This window comes from Meleagris gallopavo, chromosome 12 (genome assembly GCF_000146605.3).
Source record: "Meleagris gallopavo isolate NT-WF06-2002-E0010 breed Aviagen turkey brand Nicholas breeding stock chromosome 12, Turkey_5.1, whole genome shotgun sequence".
NCBI classification, from domain to species: Eukaryota; Metazoa; Chordata; class Aves; order Galliformes; family Phasianidae; genus Meleagris; species Meleagris gallopavo.
The window spans coordinates 13588629-13611530 of NC_015022.2; the positions used below are offsets into that span (position 1 = coordinate 13588629).

General features: G+C 46.6%; 1 protein-coding gene across 4 annotated transcripts in view; it reads left to right on the forward strand.

Annotated features, from left to right (window-relative positions):
* The first annotated feature begins 2 nt into the window (after positions 1-2).
* SLCO3A1 (solute carrier organic anion transporter family member 3A1) overlaps positions 3-22902 on the forward strand; it is a 136846-nt gene continuing 113946 nt past the window's right edge. For 3 of the 4 annotated variants that reach the window (XR_004161071.1, XR_004161070.1, XM_010717501.2), the window contains exons 1-2: positions 3-167; positions 21161-21626. Coding sequence is in view for 2 of the 4 variants with exons in the window: in XM_010717501.2 (XP_010715803.1) it covers positions 3-167; positions 21161-21626 (631 nt within the window). In the remaining 2 variants the exon portion in view is untranslated. Of the gene's footprint in view, positions 168-2170; positions 2324-21160; positions 21627-22902 lie in introns of those variants that run through there. The other variant, XM_010717502.3, reaches the window with a different exon arrangement.

Consider the following 22902-nt stretch of genomic DNA (forward strand, 5'->3'; position numbering starts at 1 on the left):
GGATGCCGGGGAAGCGGGGCTCGGCGGGCGGCGGAGAGCTGCCGGGGGCCGGCGCGGCGAAGCAGCGGAGGCGGCGGAGGAAGGTGTCCTGCTTCTCCAGCATCCAGCTCTTCCTGGTGTCCGAGTGCGCGCTGATGCTGGCCCAGGGTACCGTGGGAGCCTACCTGGTGAGTGCTCCGCTACCCGCCGAGCCGCGCACCGGGGGAAGTTGCCGTGAGCGCGGGGCAGCTCGCCGGGCAGAGCCGTGGGGAAGCGCGGCTGCGTATTTGTATGTGTATGAGTGTATGTGTGTGCGCGTCTGACTCCAGCCCGGCTTTTCCCGGCTTAAATGACTCAGCACTGTGAGGGGTTCCCCGCCCGTCGCCCCTCTCGTGTGTGCGGCCGCAGCTCGGGCTCCTCCGGGCGCCCGCAGCCGGGGCGCGGGGATGGATGCGCTGTGCGGGGCCCGGCTCCTTGTGCTGGGTGAACGCCGAGAAAACCTGCGAGGAGGAGGCATTCCACAACCTCCCCCCCTCCCCGTTAATCCCTATGCTACTAATTTCCCCCATCCTCTTCAGGTGGTAAAGCGCAGCAGCCCCACGCATCTGCTCGGTAAGCAAACGCAACAAGACTTTGCGCTGAGTCTTATTGCGGTCTGCTGTCAGAGCAGGACCGTAGGAAAGAGTTGAGAAGGTGTCCGTGAGGCTGAGCCCGTCTCTCCGAGCACACGAAGGGCTGTGCTTTCTGCAGATGCAAGTGGAGAGTTGAATCAAATTTCTCAAAATAGCGTGCTGGATTTGAGAACTATAGTTTCCATGGAAAAGAAATGTAGTCGTAATCTTTAAGGCTTTTTGAGGCTGTACACGTAATATATTATAAAGTGTAAGAGCTCTGCATTCTGTGCTTGTATTTGGTACTTAGCGCTGCTTCTCTCAGGCTCATCTAATTATGTAAATTTGTACTCTGTGTGATCTGTAATTTTTCAAGGTATGTGGCTAAAATGAATGTGGTTAATATTCGCTATTCATAAACATGGCATGGAAATTCGCAGTCATCTCTATATTACAGAGCACATCAGTTTAGTTTGGAATGTACCTGTAATTCCAAAGGAATTGTGTTATGATAAATTCAGTAATTCTCTCTTATGTGAGCAGCACCTTTAGTGTGTCAGTACGTTGTTACCACTGAGCTCATTGCCAAGTGAGCTGTCAGCCTGAATGAACCAGGGATAATCCTTCGTCCAACTCATGGCCAAGGAGTGACCCGTGGAGGTGATGTCACCCAGCGGGCACCAGGATGCTGGAAATATGTATGTATGTGTGTGTATGGGCACACCATGCTGGTGTGTGAGCACCTGCTGTGCAGGATCAGCAGATCAGTCCTGAGCGCCAAACTCCTTTGCATCGCACTCTGTTTGCAGCCCTGCAGTTCTTGTCCTGTTTCTCCCATCTCTCGGGCTGTGCTTTGCACTGAAGTTGTGCACTTGCTGCATGTTGGAGCATTTTGGAAAACATGCTGCCAGAGCCTCTGCTCCTTCCTCTGATTGTTAACGGCCCAGGTGCTGCTGTTCTCAGTAGTGAAGTGCATCCTCACCAAGCTGACATCGTGCCATGATGCCAGCCAGGTAGCTGGTCAGTGGGAGAAATAAAAGAAAAAGGAGCTCCAAACAGTTCCTACTATCCGTAAGCAGTGGCCCAGTTGCACTGTGCAAGTGTTCCCTGTATAATTCATCATCCGTCATTGCAAATACCACGCAGTTCTCAGTACAACGAACAGATGCAAGTGTGGAATTATCTTTGGAGGGTGAATTGGGGTGAGTGCTGCACTTACAGGTGTCGTGGGGGAGCAGAAGCAGGATGGGAGCAATGCATAGTGAAGGCTTGGGGGACCTAATCACTTCTGCAGACCTGTGAGGCCAGGTGCTGCTCGCAGGTGCTGTCTCAGGACCAAGCACAGCTGAGCACTGTGAAGTTGCTCAGGTGTAGCTGGGAGCAAATTAATTCACTGCTGGGCTTGGTGTGGCTGCTCCCTGAGGGACAAATTAACAGGTGAGACCAACGGGAGAGCAACCAGAAAGACAAATAGGGAGACGCTGGGGAGGCAGTAGCAGTATGTAGTTCTGGGCAGTTGGATAAGCTACTAATTTTAGCTTGTCAGTGGTGACCGAGCACCACGTTCATACTTTGCTTGGCCCCGTGAGTAGCTTTCCCTCGTTATTGTGTTCCCTGGTTATTTGCAACTCAGGAAGAGAAACCTTTCTCTTTTCTTTTTGCCTTATATGGTGACAAGTGGATTTCCTCACTTCTATCTGCCTGGCTCTGCATGGGGACAACACCTCTGCGTGGTAAGGAAATGAGATGGGCTTGGCTCGTTAGGAGTGGTTGGAAAGCTCAGTTTTGGTTTTGCCTTTCGTGTCAGTAGGTGTAAAAGGGAGTGCTGTTATTTCTTAATCTTTTTGGAGATGTAGAACTTTTTTTCCCTTATCTTCCCTGCACAATGAACTAGCGGTGCCTGCTCGAGTGTATGTGCAAAGTATACATTCATTATGTGGTTTTGAAGCAAAGATCGTTCACTTTTATTTGTTCATAAAACATCGTGCCTGCCAACAGGGCTTTATAAATAATAAATGCTGATAAAAATCTATACAGTCCAATTCTTTTTCCCACAGAACTCCGCAGTGAAAATACCGCAGGATGCCAATAGTGGTGGCCTATGTTTAATTAGTGTGGTGTCTCTGAGGTTCTTCCTGTGAAGTTTTAGGGAATATTTGATCAAGATCACGTTCCAGAATGTATTGCTCTTGCTGCCTGCAAAATGCACGTGTTCCAAACTGACTCGGTGCCGTACCCTGCTTATGTAAATGCAAACCTGTGCTTCTGCCTTAATTTCTAGGGTTGTTGAATACACCCTGTTATTTCCATATTCCTGTAAGGTTTTGAGCATGCATTTGCTTGGCTTTATTTCATTATTCCTGCTTGCTTTTGGAAACTTGAATTTCTCAGCAACTGCAGCGGTGCTGGGCAGAGCACTGCTTGTAGGCTGCGGGCATTCCTGCTGCAGAAGTTACTCAGGGTTTAGCAGCAACTTCTGAAAGCCTGGATGATTTCCAGCCCCTGGGTTGTTCTCTGGGAGCTGAGGTCTGCTGATGGAAGAACTGTGCGTTAGCTGGTGCAGATGGCACGAGGAGGGAGAGATGGGAACGTGCATTTTGCAGCCCTGTGCCTTTCAGGCAGTGCAGCAGCGTGCTGGCTGTGCAGCCATGGGGCTTTTCATCACGCTGATTCGCATACCGCGGCAGCAGCTCCCCCTCCACTCCTTGAATTCCTGCAAGTGTTATATTTTGGAGTGTTTTAATTGGTGCTGATGCTTCCCGTGCTCCCGATGGTTTGTCGCCGGGGTGTTTTATCACCCTGCCTGGCAAAGGCTTCTGCCCGGCCAGTGGTGAAATCACACTGTAGCAAAAGGCGAAGGGCTCTTGGTTTGCCAGGCACAGTTTGTGGAGCAGGAGAGCAATTTAATTTTCTCTCCCTCTGTCCTTTAGCCTCAGATCACTCCGGTTTGAACTGACCTAGATGCGAGCACCCAACATCTGCCAAAGTCACAGGCTTCTTTAGATGGAGGGCATGCATATGGGAAGTGCATTGGGAAGCAGTCCCTTGGTGTGCTCTGGGTATGGCTGTTCTTACAGAGCTCTACTGAGATGTCTCTGTTTGCTGCAGCTCTGAATGTAGCTATTCATGTGTTGTATCGAGTGGTAGGGGATGACTGGCCTGAGCTGGAGATGGAAAGGAAAATAATTAGTCTTTCCTCAGGAGGGTGCATTGGTGTTGGTGTGGGAATGAATGCCAAATTGTTTCTTGTTTTCCTGAATGAAAACTTCGGAGCCGTGCTTAACTTTGCGGCAAGAGCTTTGCCTGTGCTGCAGTAAAAAGCAGTAGTGTGAAAGACCAGGTGAGATTGTGGGTACTGATGTGGTGTGTGACACTATAGAGTCATAGAATATCCGGAGTTGGAAGGGACTTCATGGATCATTGAGCCCAACTGCTGGCTCTGCACAGGACCGCGCAAAAATCAGACCATTAAGGGATGTGTTCCTTCTTTTGGGTCTTTATTACTATTATTAACGAAGACTTTGAAATACCAAATTGAGGAAGAAGTGGGATGAAAGATAAAAACAGACATCAGTCATCAAAGGGCTCGTGCTGGAGCAGACACAAATAATGTCCTGTGAGGTGGAGCTAAGAGCACTATTTGGAGCTGGGGTTTTAAAGTCGTTTCGGTGTGCAGCCCCTCCTCCCCCACGTTAAATGTGGCAAATACAGCACTGTTCTCCTCTTAGGTCCAAGTGCGGTAGTGACCCTGTCCAACTGGCCTCGAGGTCAATAGCAATGTCCACGTGGAGGATGCCATTAAGGCCCGCTTATCACAGCAGCACTGCGGTGCTTGAAGGCTCCCTCTTGTGCGTGCTGCTGTACAATGGTACCCAGGGAATGCCTTTGTCCCCGAGTGCCTGCAGGCTGGATGGCCTGGATGGGAAGTGTTCTGCAGGAGGTGTGGGGGATGAAGCTGGGATTAAGTGTGATTCTGTATTCTTTGCTGAAGGCATCAAGCAAACTTTTGCTCAGTTAAGAGCAGCAGAGTCCAAGTGGCTTCAGCCCTGACACAGCAAGGAATTCCAGTTTCGGGTGCTTCACCCCAGTGGCTTAACTGCAAAAGCATTTTTTCCCCACTGAACATACCGAGTTATTGTTTTTTATTCAAGTATTTATTTTCCTAGAATAAGAATCTGCTTTAAAATATCACTGTACTTTTTTTTTTCCTTTCTGTTCTCAGCAGTGCTGAGTAATAAATTAGCTGTAATGTTCATAATTTATTTGTCACTGGGGCATTTAAGGGGGGGGGGAACACAGAGAGAAAATAAATGTTTTAACGGGGGTGAAGATTGCCAAGCATTGGCTGGTTATTGCTTACAGTTCATTTTTCCTTAATACATCTTTGCTGGCTATGTTATTTCTGGAAAGTTGTTTCTAGTATGCCTTTCCCATTAGGGAATATTGTCTGTTTTGCAGCTGAGTTGCACAGAAAGTTATTCTGAACCGGCTCTGCTGAGTGCATTCATAGTCGTCTCGGAAGCCTGCTGGTGTTTGTAGGGTCTGTGACTGCAGGGTGGGGGAGAAGGGTGCTCAGCTCTGGGTGCTCAGCTCTGGGTTCTGGTGCCTGCAGGCTCCTCTGTACTTCAGGTCGTTGTTGGCTCATTAACGTGAAAACTTCATGCAAATGAGTAGAAACAAATTCTGTTCCATTCTCCAGGTTGGATTTTGAGTACCAAGGAAGGCTTGTGAGTAGGTGACATTTACACTTTGGTTTAAAGCTTTAATTTACCTTCTGCTAATAGATGAAAAGGGGATAGCTACATGTTTATCTCTTATAATATACGCTCTGCGCCATTTGCAGTGTAAATCCAAACTTAAAATCCAATGGCTTCTTGATTAAATGTGCCTTTATATGGAAAACATATATACAAGTGAGACTGAGCAACACTTGTGAGCCCTGAAATAAAGAGCAGTCTGTTAGAAATGTTATGATCCACTGTAAAAATTAAAAAGCACAACCAAGTCTCATTTCTTTTAGCTATCCTTGGCCCCCTGTAACTCTTTTGCAATGGCTGTGTGCCTGTGTGATGAACAGATCTGTGAGTTTTACTGTCTTTCAGTATTAATGCAGCTGAGGTTTGAAGGGATCATGAATTAGGTGAGAGAATTCAGTGATGTGGAGGTCTGGGTTGTTTGTGCATAGTAACGTTATGCAGTGCGACTCTTGAAATTGTAGCATAGCACCCATCCCAGGGGTCAGCTGAGCTGTGATCCCTCTCCTTCTGTGCCAGGTAAGCAGATATTCCTTGTTCCTCAGACAGGAGCATTTCTCAAGTTGCATGAACTTTCTTTTCCCTTACTTTCAGGCTACTGTGAAAGTTCAAGACCCAGCTTCTGTTCCGCTACAGCAGTATAAATTTACTGCTTCAAAAGAGTTATTCTGCAATTCATCAAGAAGAATTTGTCCTCTGTGTATAATGAGCTAAAATGTTTCTTTATTTGTATGTTCCTTGGTCTCTGGCTGTCCTTTTGCAGTAGCAATGGATAACACTACTTACTAGGTGAGGTTGCAGCTTGGATGAATTAGCCTAGCTTTGTCTTCTGATTAACTCCAGATGATTCTGCAAAGTGATGTATTTGAGACATCATCTGAGGAAGTTTATATAACCAGGTGATAATACTTCGTGTAGAAGTGTTCCCGTGAAGTCAAGAAGAAATCATTTTTCTATTGTGTACAAAAATGGGCCACAGATTTTGATTTACCAGGTTTCATTTTATCTGCAGCAAAATCACGACTAGAACCCCAAAAGTCCCATCTCCAGGTCGCTGTGTTGCAACTCTTAGACTCTCTGATTCTTTCAGTGCCACTTCTTGCAAATGGCATTGCCTACTCTACAAGAAAGAGATTTCACACTTTGTACAGTATCAGTGTAATTAATGGTGATTCAAACTGTTGATGGAGTTCTGCAGCATCTGGCACTTCTTTCTGTTGGTGCAGGGAGGGCTCTGCCCAGTTAGGGAAGCTTTCTGTAAAGGCTCAGAGAGATGGTCCCTACGTCTGAGATATTTCAGTTTGAGTAGATGGACACAAGCATGGAGAAATGCTCTCAGAAATATGGGTTTTGGGTAGACCTGTGTGGAGCCAGGAGTTGGATTGATGGTCCTTGTGGTCCTTCCAGCTGAAGATATTCTGATTCCTTGACCCCTTTTTCCCAGTTTTCAAGTGAGGATGCACGTAGAGTTGAAAACCTATGAAGCAAATATGACTATAACTGCCCCTTCCCACTGAGCAAAGATAGGGAAGATACCAGAGCTGAAATTAGACTCCTTCAGCTCTCCACTTAGCATCTTTCTCTTCCAACCTTATTCTGGATGTGATGTGCTTCTGCATTTTGATACCTAAACATTCCTTACTGAATGGAGGGAGACAGGCTCCCTCTTTCCACTACACTGCACTGAAGTTTCAGATCAATGACAGGAGCTCGCACTGTGGCGGTGCCTGAAAGCAATCCATAATTTTATACGACTGCTTGCAGCAAGCATAAAAGCAAAGTCTTTCGGGTTTGTTGGAATATTTATTAGTCTATTTTTCTGTGGTTCAGGAAGGAGAAAAGCAATTTGCTTTGGTTTGATTTTTGTTTTTCTTTTCTGTTGTCCCTTCCTCATAATATCTATCCTTTCTCCCTGTCAAGCAGATGGTTCATCTCCCCATATTTCTAAACATCTTTATCTTTTCAGTGTCTGCAGTGATCCCATGGATGATTTCTGCATGCTAGCAGACCCAATGAATTGTAAACGTGTGGCTGCAAGGGCAGGTGTGGGAGCAAAGTTGTTTTTTCCATGCTTCATAATGGTCTGCTTTCTTGGCGGAGATTGCTAGAGTTCTCTTACTTTTAATATTTAACTGTCCTTTTAAACACTTACTGTGCTGTTTGTCTGTGTAATTCATAACTCCTTAGTTTGCCGAAGCTGGAGAAGGACTTAAAATTCAGTGTTACGGTGATCCATAGAATGACAGTGAAGTGTTTGAAAGAACCTGGATAATTCACTTGTATTGAGGTCTTCGTGACTCATCAGCATTATGGTTTCTGAAGCAACTATGTCAGATTTCCTTTCAAGTTCTTTGGTGCTTTGATGTTTGTGTCTGAATCCAACGTTTTCTCTCTATATTTTTTTTTTCCCCCCACAAAGAAAATGAAAGTGTGGCTGTTCGGGAAAGGATCTGTGATGTGGGTGTGGAAGAATATAGAAACACTTCAGTGGATGTCACTTCTAGTGGTATATTCTCCCACTGAACGTTAGATTTTCTTGCTGCACTGAAATGGTCATTGTTCTTGGGTCAATATATAAGGAGCAGCATTGAAGAACACACACACAACATATTTTTTCAAGGTGATACCTGATAGTTGAGGTCTGTGTTGAGCAGCAAATGTTATTTGCTTTCTTTGGTAGAGTTGCAACAGTAAGAGCTGCAGAAAGGTTATTTTAGGGGTTTTGTTCCTTATTTCTGGGAAGGAGGATATGAAATAGCTGCTACCTCTTCCCACTCCTTGGCTTTGTGCATACGGGGGTAGGTGCATACTTAGCAATAGAAATGAGAATTGCCTGGGAGCAGTTCTCCCAGGATGCTGGAGTACATCACGCTGTGGCTGGAAAGCAATCTGTGAGAGGCTGCAGGGAGCCTGTTATGTGCTTTGTACAGTAGCAGGACAAATCCCCCACACTTCTGAATAACACCAGACCTGGATGTAGACATACTAATCTGTACTGAGGAATGTTGAGGGAAAAAGAGGATCAGCATCAGAAGCTTCCCAAAGAGAAGTTGCAAATACTGAGTGAAAGAAAACAATTTGGAAGAATCATGGAGTCATGAAGGTTGGAAAAGACCTCTAAGATCACCCAGTCCAAACTCAACTCATCCTCCATGCTCGCCAACCACATCTCTCAGTGCCACATCTCCATGTTTACTAAACAGGGATGGTGACTCCACCACCTCTTGGACAGCCTGTGCCAATGTGAAGGAGAGATGCCCTGGTGGTATCTTGCTGCTTGTTGAGCCATGCTGATGACTTCCATCTGCTGGAAGCATGGTTGCTACTCTTCCTGATACTGTTGGCAGTGTTGCACAATATATTGAGATGCCAAACTAGGGGTAGTTTGTTTTATTTCCCTCTAATTGGGAATCAACAGGAAAATCACAATGTGTAACAAGGTCTTGACTTCAAAAAAAAAAACAAAACAAAACAAGCTGATGTTTGGAGTTGTCATTTTCCAGCCCAAAAGTTTGCTTCTTGTAGTTACTCTGAGCTGCAGAAAGAGCTGTAATTGCCACGGTTTGGTAAAGCTCTTCTCTCTGAAGTGTTTGGAAAGCTTTACCTTTCCTGTGGAAGGGTGTCCATGTTGCTTGGTGTTGAGCTCACCAAGCGCTGCCAAAGAGAGAACCTTGAGCATGTAGGTCCTGTAGGAGAAATAGGGCAGCAGTTGTTTGGGATTACCAGTAACAGAAAAATGTTTTTGTTTTTGTCTTGCGCAAAGTACAGGGCCGGGAGCAGTTAATTACAATGGGCCTTTCAGCCTCTGCATGAGATGCACACTTTGTTTCCTGCTGCCTTTTGCTAGTTATAATTGCAGGTCCTTATGTCTGAAGTCAGCGCAGCTGCTGGCTGAGGGGCAGGAGCTGCTGCTGAAGGGCTGCCTTGTCTGGGGGTGCCTGTTTGTGAAGGGCAACAGTATTCCTTGGGAATTATCCCCTGGTTTGTGTGATCCCCTGATTGGTCCCATTGGAGGTGCTCAGCACTGTGATCACCTCCTGACCTCGACTGTGCTTCTGCAGGGATGTGCATGCCATGTTGTCTTCCTGTTGTCTTGCTCTGGTGCAGAGGGGTGGTTTGCCACCTGGTTTGTGTTTCTGTCATGAAAAGGTGATAACAAAAAACTCATGGCTTGTTTGAGCTCTTGAGCTGTGGTGCTGGTCCGTGCTGGGGTTTGTGCTTTTCTTTCTGCAAGCCGCAATAATAATGTTAAAAAGACAGTGTGTATGAAGGAAGCTGGCATGAGGTTACCAAAATGCTTTCCTGCTATCCTTGAGCTTCAAACCTACCAACTTGAAAGATCTGAAGAGCAAAGGCTATTTCAAACATCCCATGTAGCTAAATAAACTTCTCGCTTCTAAGTGGTTGTTTGCTCATTTGATGCCACTTCTGTATTAACAAATGTTTCTGCGAATGAATGGATTTGGAAAATAGCTTGGGAGTTGCTTGATGGGCACTGAAGTTAAGTCATCCTAACAAATCATGTGCTATGGGCACAGCTTTGTGGGTTTGCTGCTTGCAGTTTGCTGTGTCGTTTGGCTAACGGTACAATCTTTCCCAAATGCAGGCCTTATACAGACATCCAGTGTTTGTTGTAAATTAGGATACATCAGGGCTGCCATATTGCTCTTAATCTCAGTGCTCGTAGACAAGGCAGAAGGTTCAGATTTCTTCTTGCTTTCTCTTGTGAACATGCTTGGGGCCTAAGGTTTAGCCTCTTGAAGCTGAGGACAAACTTACTGATTTGAATCATTCAGCTTAATGCTGGACAAGTCCTTAGCCAGATTTTTTTTATTTTACTTTGTTATTTAAATAGATCCCTAATGAATCACTGTAGTTGTGTGTAATGACTCCCGGGAAACTTTGGGTGCAGCTTCTACAATAAGGTGTAAATGCAGCCTCTAGAATGAGATCTTTGCTGTTTTTAAGTGCAGATTGCGTTCTTCTGATGTACGTGTCTGAACAGTTTCCAGGATCCCATGTAGTTCATTTTTTTTCAAGATGCTCCCGTATTGATACTTTACATCTTGGGTGTTCTATGGCTGGATGGATGTCCAGAGAGCAATCTGTTGGCCAGGTAACAGCCCTGGTAAATCTGCATGCAAAGTTCTCTTTGCTTTCATTGCATTGCTGAAGCAAGAGCATTGTGTTGAGGATAAACTGGCTGGTTTGCATCCAGAAAATGATGTTTTTACTTCTCAGCATAAGAGCTTGAAACCACTTGGATATTTTGCATAGTCAAGATTTTGAGTCAAAGAAGGGAAAGTCTGGAATGAAGTTATGAAGGCAGAGTTTCACTGCTTGGAGAGCTCTTTCTACACACGAGGAAAGTCCATCAAGTGGAGCTGTGAGGACTTTATAAGGCTTCACTGAATTGAGTGCTTTCTTGTGGAAGCCACTGTGAGTCTGAGAATCGATAGAAGGTTACGTGGTCTGGTGTCTTGAGTGGGCTTTTCCTGGTTCTTCAATCTCCCAGCTCAATACTCACATACACCCAACTTCAAAATGACTTGCTGAGATGACAGTGTAGTATGATGGGGTTGGTGGTTGGTCCAAACAAGCAAGTATTTTGCAAACGGGCTGTGGCAGAGTACCATCTTCTGGTTTAATTATCAGTGCCTTTTGGCATGAGTGGAGCGTGTCTGGTGATTCTGATGTAGAGCATAGCCAGAACATCACGGATTTCTATCAGAGATCACACTCTGAGGCTTCATGGTGTGCTACCTTTAAGAGATGCACAGCACTTTGCAGCAGTGAAAATGCAAGCGGGAACCAAAATGATCTTTGCTTTCTCCTTTATTTGTTCCCACATATTGCAATGATTTGGGCACTTTCAATCTGATTCTCAGCACCCCTGCTCTCTCCCTTGCCCCAGCTGCTCCCAAAACCAGGAGATAAATAGGGAAGCAGCAACTTGTTTCTTCAGAGCAACTTCTCTCTAGGCAGAGTCTGTTGATGGTGGCATCTTGGCGGGATAGAAGAAAACTCCAGCCACATGTGGGTAATGTTTTAAAGGCAGGGTTTTGCTTTGCAGTTGGCTGTCTGGAGCTGTCATGTCCAAACTGACTTCCTTCATCAGTCAAGACTGATGTCTGTGCCCAAGGAAATCTCTTTGCATATGCATTTGAGCAACGTGACACGTGGCAGACCTGGGAGAAGACCGCTTTGCCATGGAATAATGCTTGTTGGCTAAGCAACAGCTACTTTATGCAGTTCTTGGTGAAGATGCAGACTGGGGCCTTGTGACACTGGAGTTCATTTCCTGGCTTTGTCGTGGACTTCCTCGGGCATTCTTTGGGTTTTTTTCTCTCCATCAGCTGCTTTGGTGGTTATGGTGTAGCCAGACTTTGTGGGCATCTTGTGGGCTGGGATTGTGGACACTCAGTCTTTGCTTTTTGAGCCTTTGCAGGAAGTCTTATTTGGGGCTGCTTTACTTGCTCTGTGGTAGTGATGGATTGAAGAGCCTGAGGGTATTATTTTTCAGAGATGCTTTCTGAGCCACAGTCAAATTGACAGAAGTGACTTACTCTAAGTGTCTCTTTGAAAATGGCACTTTCGTTCCAAAGCCACTTAAGTGCTTCTGAAAAATCTCTTTGCCTATTATTGATTGCAGTGGATTGCTTCAATGGTGCCTGGCTTCATTTGAAGCAGGCTGGAATTATAAACTAAACATTATGTGCCTGGCTGATAAACTGCCTTGTAATTAGTACTTTTGGGAGGCAGGAACCAGGGGGAGATGAGTATAAAGGGAATGACATTCCTGTAACAGCTGTCTGTGAAGAATGAATGAAGAAATGCAGAAAGAGATGGAAGTGTGGCATGCGAAATGGGTGCTGGGGGTATACTCATGGGAAGAAAACAGGCATGAAGCTACAAGGAAAGCTTTAATAGGCTTACATTAAAGCAGACAGAACACTGAGCCTAGCAGCTAATAAAATTGCATAAAGAATGATCTACACCCATCAGACAGTTGGAATTAATGTAACTTACAGCCCGTGTTTTCCAGCTTCCTCCATGGAGGGTGGACTGGATGCATCAGCAAATATCTCCAGCATCATCCTTTGGTATAGGAAACCTGTGTTAGGAACTGCCTGGACTGCTTTGCTGGCATAGCAGAGGCTTAATTATGCTGGGTTATGTGCTTGTGTTCATTTTTTGGTCTGGTGTTTGGCATGGTGTTGAACAAGGAATGCAAAGCCATTCCAACCCTGTAATATTGTGCTTTGCTCATCTCAGGCTTTGGTGGCTAAGTGGAGCAGGTGGTGATTATGTTTTTCTTGGGTGTGCTCAATGAATTTTGCAGGGTCTGGTGATTGTACAGTGAGGGAGGGGACCATGTAAGCTGCTCTTCAGTGCCTGTCTCTAACTAGAGTGGTTGTTAGTACTGCAGGCATGGGGTGAAATTTGGCCATCTGTGTGTACAGCCTCAGCAGACACATTTGTTCATTGGCTTTTTGATAGCTCGCTTCGTAGTGAACCCCAAGGAACAGGGCTCCTGTCATCTGGTGAGGCATCTCATTGCTTCTATCTGTTTTACAGGGAACGCGTTGAGTCCAAGTGAGACTACAAGAAGTCTGCAAGCAATAGCTAGATCTCAAAGTTAATTATTCTTTAACTACAAGATGGTTTTATTGCCTGTATGGTTTTTTTTTGTGTGTGTGTTATTTTAAAAGGCAAGTGTAAATCACCTTCTGTTCAGGAGCGAAGTGGCAATGTGGGGATGATAGGATGGTGGGGGGATATAAAGTTGCATGGTGTGCTGTGCTCTGAGCTGCCCAGCTTTGATGTGCACATGTCACAGGTCTGCCCTTCACAACTTGCACCCTACTTCTTTGCACCTGAAGCACTCAGATAACAGCAAGGTTCTCAGGCAGGAATAGAGGTCAGAGCACCTTCTCACCCTGCCTCCTTGCCTGTTTACACCACAAGCTCTGCGCTCGTCTCCACGCCTGCCCTGCTCCACATTGGGGAGCTCGGCAGCAGCAGGCACACAGCTCCCCTTTGTACTCTCGGACGGCGTGGAAGCAGAGCACAGTGCTTTGCAAGCAGCTCTGTAGGAGGGTGTTACTTAGCAAATGAGCAGGATGACACGGACAGCTCTTGTGTGGGCTGCAGTGTGAGGTGGGGAGAAGCAGCTCATCTGGTTGTGGGACCGGCGTGGGGTGTTGGCATTTGGGTGCTGGAGACCCCTAACACCACCTGCAGAGACTTGAAGTTTTATGCCTTTATCTTGTGAGTTACCACAAAATGCTGTGAGTCAGTATGCAACATGGCTGTTTTGTTAGTTCCCTTCTAAGTGGCTTCCTTCCTCCCATCACTTACTAAACAGAAGTATTTTTGTTCTGGTTGATGAGAAACGGCTCTAAGTTCTCTTTAAGCTGAGTTCCTGTTTGCTGTAGCCGCGCATCCATGGTGGGGAGTGGAACCTAAGACATATCAGAACCAAAGCAGATGGGGGGGGAAAAGGAGCAGGACCTGTCAGAAGCCCTCCTCTCTCAGCATACAGCCTTTATATAATCACTGCTGTCCTCCAACTTTGAAAAATGAATTCAGCATCTATCAAAGCCTTGTATTAACGCTGCTTCAGAGTGCCCTGCATGTGTCACTTTTGCCCTGCTTCTCTCCTGGTGCTGGGAGAGATGCTGCAGTCAGCTCTGCGGGTCTCACACCTGCGCTGTGACATGACTCAGTACAACTCTTAGTCCCGAATTCAGCTTTTCATCATAAATTAAGATAACGTGAAGTCCTTTGCATGACAGGTTTTCTTATCAGGCTTGCATTGTGGTTTCTGTTGTGGTAAGTAGCCCTGCTTACAGTGTAAAGTCTTCACTGCAGATCTGCATTAATTTGGGGGGGGGGGAGAGGCAAAGAGTGAAATGATGGCCTTGCAGTGTTGCAGGTCAGAATCCTGCCTCTCTGGTGCTTTGGTGGCCCGTAGAAGAGGGTTTTTTTTGCAGTAAGAGCCCCCGGAGATGTGAACCCCATCTCTTCTCTGTGTTTCCACTGACCTGTCTGCACACTGCAGATCGGAGCCCCTGGTCTGGAGCTGAACCCAGGATGAAGGTGCCCTGTTTGCACAGTTCAGGGCCCACGGGTGGATCTTACTGCAGCCCTGTTTGTGTCAGGGGTAGCTGTCTCTCTGTAGGAGCCTGCATTTAAGTTGGTATGGTACAGTTCAGGTTACTTTTTGTCTGGCTCCATTCAGCTGCTCATTGGTCACAAGAAAAAAAATCTGCTTCTGAATGTATCAGAGATGCTCTGATGCATTCCTGTGGCTGTTTGCTTTCACAGCTGAGCTGGCCCCTTTCTGTGAACCCCTGCTGCTGTGTGCTTATTGCGCGTGGAATTCATGCTCCTCCCGGTCTGAAATGTGCCAGCAGTGCTGTTCTGTGCTGGGGTTGAGGCCTGAGCTCTGTGCATGTTCACAATATGTTCTTTTGCTGCCAATGAAAGTGACACAACGCTTAAAAATAAGGGTTTGTTTGCCTGCTAGCTTTATTGTATGTGTGCTGCTAAAGGGAAGTGTGGGCTACAAATGGGTTCCAGCACTGGGTATATTTATGCAGATAATTTGTCAGAGACTGAAATATCACCTGTATTCATACAGTGAGGTGAATCTTCGGCAAGCTTGGGAGCAGAAGGGCTGTGTGGACACTGAGTCAGTGGCTGTGATAATATTCCCATAGGTTGGGACGTCAGAAGGGTTTTGTAGAGAGGAAGAAATGTGATGTGTCTGTTTCAGAGCAACAGAAAAAGCTTTTCAGGCTTCTCTACGTAGTTTGGTGTGGCCTGGTGCTATGTACCTGTGTCTATTTTGAGCTGCTGGTGACTCAGTGTCGTTTCATGATGGACGTGAGGGGGAAGGCTGCAATTAACACCCCCTGACAGCCTCTGTGCTCCTATCTCTTCAAATGGGGCAGCACTCTTTGCTCTTCCTGAGGGGAGGAACGGAAAGGGGCCAGTCCCTGCTATCCCATAGGGATCCTTTGGAAGCAGATGCTGAAGGTAGCAGCACCTCAGTGGTGGTTGCTGCAATGATTGTCTGCTCCACAGAGGTTAATTTTTATGTTGCACATTTGATCTGTATGGATCTCACGCTTGCTGAAATGGTGGAAAGTGCTATGGCTACCAAAATATGGGCTACTGAGGCACAGTGCGATATGAGAAGTAGCAGAAAGATTTCTACTTGCAGCAAGGAAGGAAGGAGACATGCATCCTTCTCAAGCAGGAGTGCTGTGCTTCTCTTGCTGCATGGAATAGTCTCCTTTCTGCTCAGGCCACTGAAAATCCTGACCTTGAGCATGTGCTTAACTTGGACCTCATCAATAAGCTCAGAGCTGGTCCCTAGAATATGGACTAAATTGCCCGTACCAGGCAGTGGAGCAGAGCATGGATCCGAGCTGTAAATTCATACTGGCACCAGCACAGGAACTTGCAGATTTACTGGTGCATGCGCCTATGCTGTTTCTAGGCCAGCAGCAACAGTCAAGCTAATAACACCCTACTTCCCAGCAGAGGTTCAGCTGCAGCGTCTATTATCCCTGTCACGTGAATGCAAATTTCTATGCAGAGACTATTTCCAGCCCCTGAGCGGAGCCAGCCTGGGTGTGTTGGGCTCACCACCCTTTTTTGTTTTCCCGTGCATTCACATGCCCAAAGCCAGCACAGGTGTCAGCATCTGCAGTGAGAACATCGTTCCCATCGGTGGAAATTGAGGAGGTGTTGAAAGGAGTGATCGGCAGCCTGACTGGGCCGTGCCCATAGCCTCACCATTCCCTTAGCCCTGTCCTGCTTGGGTGCTGGAAGGGTGGCCCAGGGGACAGCCAAAGAAAGGAGGTTGAAGGCACGTGGGACTGGCTGTGCTTGTTCCAGGATGGCTCCTTTGGCTCTTTGAGGAAACCTGACTTTCCCAGTTTTTAATGGAGACTGTGGGAGACGGTTGGCGTTTGTTTTCCTTTGGGAACTGAGTTGCCAGGCAATTATTTTACACCCTTTAGCGCTGCAGACATGTCTCTTCAAGTCCGATCTCTTACCACATAACTGAGGAAAATGTATTTTACATTAAAAAGAAGCCTTTAAAAAAGGCCCTTCAGGCATAAAGTCGATGTGTTTTCTATATATAACTCCGTATTATTAATACAATGAACTTATCTGTAGACTCTGTGGGTGAATATGACTTGATCATTGGAGATAGGAACAATATGATATCCATTTTCAGTGCGCTATATATGTGACTCCATAACCATGCCCCCAGCTTTCGATTCATTTCTTAGTGATAAAGTGGGGCAATAGTGTGAGGCAGGTCTGCAGATTGCATTTTTGCTGAGCATTAATGCAAAATAAACAGCCTATAGAGAGAACAAATGTGCCATCACTCAGAAACGCCAAGATCTATAGATTTGGGGCAGACAAGAATGATGAATGTGAGCAAGTATTATTGAACTAAGGCCAGAAAGGCACAAAAGCTTCCCTGGGTTTGGTTACAGGGATGGCAATAAAAGTCGCTTTGGCTGAAAAAAATTCAAGCTGATGATTGATTTCTTTTATTTTTTTTTTCTCCTTTACTGTAGGAAGTTTGTTACTGTGTGCATAACGTGAGATCACTTTCCTTTTTTTCAATCATAGTGAAGTGTTTCAGAGTAGACTTGGTAGGGACTCTTCAGCCCAGATCCCTGTGAGTGTTTGGACATGACTGAGGCAGACAGGAGTGCAGCCTTCCCTGGCACTGTAAGAAGAGGAGGGAGATGAGGTCTGTGAGCTCGCAGATAATGTACAATGAGCTTTAATTACTTGTGGTCATTGTGTGTTAGGTTATGTGTTCACAAAGGCAGAAGGCCGGGTTACATGATTTCTTTAGATCCCCAGCCTGGCTTTCTTCTGAGGACACTGTGCAGGTGCCCAAAGTGGTGCAGGTTACAGTAGTTCAGTTGGTGTATCTTGTGCAGGCTTACCCTGGAGGAGCGTGAACTTGCAAAGCAGCAGCTGTTGGTATCTAGTGCCATAGCTAAACCTTAGTGCTGGGTGGGAGATGTCTTGAGTGGGAACTGAGGAGGCAGAGGATGTAGCTGGGGATGGAAAGGCAATTCCTGCTGCAGGAGGTGATGGGAATGGGACTGGCAGGCTGGTGTGTGTGCAGTGCTGCAGCACAAGGCAGATACAGCACCCTGGTGACCTGTTCAGGCCTGGGCTATAGGGCACACGGATGTAAGGACGCATGAGCAGCGGGGATCTAGGCAAAGCAGAGCTGCTTTTAGCCAGGAAACAGCAAACTCACAGCTCCTGCTGCAGGCTGCATCCCACTGCATTTTAACAAGAGGTTGTCCACCTGAAGCCCCAGTGCTGCTCCAGCCTCTTGCATCCCTTATGCTGAACCAGCATCCGTGTGGGCTGTGCTCACCCTGCTCTCAGCACACAGCAACTCTTTCTAATCCTCACAGCCCTTTCACGTGATGTCAGTATTTCACAGGGACCTGTGGTGCCTTTTGCAACATTTACATAACTCTCGGTAAATAGAGCTCGTGTCTGGGAGCTGCCATGGCTGATCTGCTGGGGAAATATGGGCAGCGCAGTGCTGTCTTCTGATCCAGCAGTTACAAGGGCAGCAGCAGCTTCCCGCATGCAGACTGCAGCTATCAGTCAGGTTACAGCTGGGAGATGCTTGCACACAGAAAGCCATGTAAATGTGGGGTGTAGGAGAGAACGGAAGAATGATTTTAGCCACGGGCAGAGGTTGGCTTTGAATTAATGCTAGTAACATCTCAGCTATGCTAATGCCAGCATTGTAGGCAGCGTGTGTATTTAAGGTCACGGCCAATGTTAAAGCAAGGATTTGGGCTGTGCTCTCTCAGCTGCTGCCACTCTGGATGTAATGCAGTTGTTGCTGGTGCTCTCTGATGCAAAATCTGCATGTTGACATTTTTCCTGTTTATTTTCCAGTCCTATTTTGGGCTTTGGTTTTTGCTCCCCCCCCAATTGCTGTGGGTGTTTTGGAGCCCGCTCTGCTAATGCTGGTGTCAGCGCTTCACTCTCAGATGCTGCTTTCTTCTGGGTGCTTGAGGCTGATGTGTGATACATCACTTAATAGAGGAATAAACTCCTGCCTGCTTTATCAGGACGGTTGGAGTTTGGTCTTTCTCCTTTCCTTTTTGTCTCTTCACCAAAGCAAAGCAAGAAGCTGTTAGTGAAGAGTAAAGCAGCACCGTGGAGTAATGCAGACTGAGTCTCCCTCCCTACTGTGTTCTATTACAAAAGGGAAAGGACAACCCAAGTCCAACTGAAGTGAGAGCAGAATGACAGGTGGGGCTGCTGGTACTAATTCCCAGGTTTGTCAGTGGTGTACTGTCCCTGTCACTGTGAGTTTCATGTAGGAAAGGTGCAGTCTGGAATCCAGTTTTCCGAAATCTGAGCACTCTGCCATGGCACCAAAGTGTTTCTAAATGCCAGCCTGCTTTTAAGTTACTTATGAATGCATGGTAAAAGCTGACAATTTGGCAGGCAGGTTCAAATGCAGGAGAGACTTCCAAAACTAGTTAATACCTACTCACACTGGGAAATAGCTTCTCTTAGCTTCAGATCAACCATCCTGAGTTATTCCATCATGAATTAATTCCATCTGTACTTGCCTCACTAACATTTGGCTCTCTGTGCCTCAGTTTACACAGCTGAAATGTATAATTAGGAGTTTCCTATGTGAGTATGGCTCAGAAATGGGCAATGTGGATGTGATTTTTGCCTCTGAGGTCAGCAGCTGAACTCCATCAACTTCCATTTAAGCGGCTGGAAGTTGTGCTTGGAGTCCAGGAGCATGAAGGGGTCCACAGAGCCTGGCTTTATGCTGCCTGCAGGAGTTGCTGATGTTTGCTGCGTGGGGCTGGAGCCCTGCTGGTGCGATGCACTGACGCTATTAGCTCACATCTTGCGGTAAAACCAATCCATGCTGTGGGTGATAAATGGAGTGCCTGGTGGGGCAGCCTTGGGCAGCAGGATGCTGTATACATAGCTCTGCTTTGCTGCAACTGTGTCTGTCCCCAGCTGCTCAGCCGGGTCCCACAGAGGGTCGGGAACAATGACATCTCCCTTAGATGTGCACTCAGGCACTGTTTGCCAAACAGAGCGGCTGAGCTCGCTGCAGCAGGGACAGGCTGTGCTGTGCCATCATGCACAAGGTCAGCATTTCTCCCAGTGAATTCCAGCACTGTCTCACCCAGCAGGAGCTGCACCCTGCGTTCCAGATGGAGCAGCAGTCTCCTCTCTCTCAGACACGCACATACCTTCACTTGGCTTTGCTGTGGGGTTGTCTTCAGTCAGAGGGCTCAGGTTTTTAGGTTGTGGTTCTCTTTGCTTTTTTTATTTTTCCCCTTGCTTAGTTCTTGGCTCCTGAATCTGAGCACTGACATAAAATGATAACTGTTTGTACAGGACAAAGGCTGAATACTCAAAAATCCTGATAAGTGATTCTTGTAGGCCTGACTCTGGGCACCTCTCTGGCTGAAGTCTCAGGGCTTTTGCTTATGCAGAGCAGAGGGGCTGCTCCTGCTGTCTTTCCCTCGTGTTGCTCATGGGGCTGTCTTTGTCCAGGCTGTGCCCTGCTCTACCCTAGCAGAGGCCAGCTGCCCCCGGAGAAGAGCTGCTGTCAGAATACTTCAAAGTCGGTCAGACTGGCTCCTGCTTCGTGAGGTTTATCAGCAAAGATTTTCAGTGCCTCCAGCGGGAGGCTATTTTTACTCTATCCAGGGGCTACCTTCTGCTGTGAGGTCTTTACAGCATGGTGTGGCTCTTTTTAACAGCAAAAGTTGCCTGTTTTAGGACAACCTTAAGTGTCGTCATCTTTTGCATTCTGAAAAACGAGGTAGTCTTTTATCTAAGGGAAAAGCTTTTGGTGTTTCTGTGACACGTTCAAGATTATATTTCTTTATTTTCCTATGTAGATCAGACACTGCTTCAGACATGAGAATGCACTGAGTTTTCTCTGTTGAACAAGGATGGCAGCAAGTGAGGTGCCCAGTGTTTCATCTTCCCCTCCCTCCCCCATTGCTCAGGGTTTTGACCACTGTGTAAAACCCACGGTGCGTTTCATTGCCCCACGTAATCAAGACTGGTAGATGCCTTTAGATCACCAGATCCATCTTCCTGCCCTGTGGCAAGATCAGTCATACCTGTAGTGTTCCTAAGAGATGCTGCTCTGTGTTCTTTTCCAGTAGCCCTGCAGCCTCTTCAGGCAGTATATTTGCATGCCTGACATCCCTTGCCATCAGAAGGCTGCTTTCCACCCCCCCCCCCCCCCCCCCAACCTTGTGTTTAATCTGAGTCAGCTTTGCTGTCATTTCAGCTTGTCGCTTCTTATCCTGCCCCTTTTGAATACAAAGAACAGGTCATTCCTTTTTGCATCAGTCTTGAGATTGACGACTATTCCTGTGCCTCTTTTTCAAGTTAAATAGCCACCACGTTACACTTTTCCTTCTTCATAGTAGGTTTAAATCTTCTATGTAAATCTTAATTTGCTTGTCTTCTCAAGGCTATTCTGTAATTGAAGATCTCAGTCATTAACTAATCCACGAACAGTTTAAGCCATTTGATCACCGTTTTATTTAAATGCTTTAATGGAAGCCTTCTATGCCAGCCAAATTGCCTATTTGTGCATTGCTGTCTCTGACTGGCTTCCTAAACTTGTGCTAGCATGCGAGCCAAGTATGTGCAAGGATTCGCAAGGCGTACAGGGAGGACAGAAAACGGTTTTCATTCCCTTTCAGTAACTCTCTCTGGATTTCTCTGTTGCAGGTGAGTGTTTTAACCACCTTGGAGCGGCGATTCAACCTCCAGAGCGCAGACGTGGGTGTCATTGCCAGCAGCTTTGAAATCGGCAACCTGGCCCTCATCCTTTTTGTGAGCTACTTCGGAGCCCGAGGACACAGACCACGCTTGATAGGATGTGGAGGGATTGTCATGGCCTTGGGTGCCCTCCTTTCCGCGTTGCCTGAATTTCTGACCCACCAGTACGAATACGAATCAGGGGAAATACGCTGGGGAGCTGAAGGGAGGGATGTATGTGCTGCCAATGGGTCCACCAGTGATGAGGGACCAGACCCGGACCTTATCTGCAGGAATCGGACTGCCACCAACATGATGTACTTGCTGCTCATTGGAGCACAGGTCCTCCTGGGCATTGGTGCTACCCCTGTCCAGCCCCTGGGAGTTTCCTACATTGACGACCACGTGAGGCGGAAAGATTCCTCTCTGTACATAGGTAAGGCTCTGTTAACTTCTCACTGGAAGTTTTTCCGTGTTGCTTTTGTCCTACTTGTTGCCGGTGGAAGGGCTGCCTTCAGGTTTCTTCTCTCTGTGGTGCTGTGCTTGTGAAGGTAAGGTGGCACTGGTCTGTACTCAAGTGATAGTAAGCAGCAGGGAAGCACCTTGATATTTTCTTTTGTTGTAGCTATGGTAAAGATTGACAGCCGTGGTAATGGAGAGTGAATAGTTAGGAAGCTGTTGTTTGCCCAGGTTGCTTTAAATTCTGATACTGGTCGTTTAAGGTTGACTGAAAAGGAGATGCATGCCTTGTCATTTCCACCATCATGTTTTAGCAAGCAGGGGCTGTTACAGAGTAGGTGCTGTGACCCAATGTACTGCAGTGGGGCGCCAAATAATGTGACCCATGTAACAAAAGGAGATGAAGAAGCTGGTGATGTCTGCTTTAAGATATGCTGAGCCCAGAGTTGAGCTCATTATTGTGGTGATGACATTTCAAAGGTATTCCAGATGTCTAAGATATGAAATTTGGGTTGAGTAACCCAGTGAAGCATCTCTGGTTGTCATAAAGTGCTCATTGGTTTCAGCAGTAGTACCCACTGCAGCAGATTTAAAGTGGGTGCTGTGGGTGAAGTTGTTCACCTGGGGGGGAGAAAACAAAACCAAAAACTTCACTAGCTTGGCTCATTCATCCTTCTGTCTGCAGTGCTTGTCACCAGTTAAATGGCTCTAACGCAATAAATCACAATAAAGTTTAAGTATGTGCTGCTGTAAACGTGTTTCTTCTGCAGTTGTTAGTATTATTTCTAGGATCTAAAGCTCTGTGCACTTGTGCTTTCATCCCTCTCCAGGCTTTCAGCCATCAGCTGAATGGACATTGCCATCAGTTCTCTCCTTGCTATGATGTTTAGCAAGGTCCCAGCCATAACTGAACACAGCTGTGGCCAAAGCTGGGCAGTCCTACTGACCTGAAGTGCATTAGGTGTCCTGGGATAGCACAGCTACACAGCGTGGCATTCCTGGATGTGTTCCTACGTGACTTAGAGGTTCTTCTGCATATTCAAAGCGTGTCCATGTTTTCCTGTCACTGGCCATAAATCCTGGTATTTCTGTCCCTTTGTTCTATAAGGGCTTGTGAGGGATCCACTGGACAGAGCTGGGTGATAAGTAGAATACATGATACTATACAGCCCAAAGGTGAATGATGAGACTAAATTCACTGGGGCAGCTTTGCCAGCATTGTAAATGATGAGCTGGAATTTGGAATTAAAAAA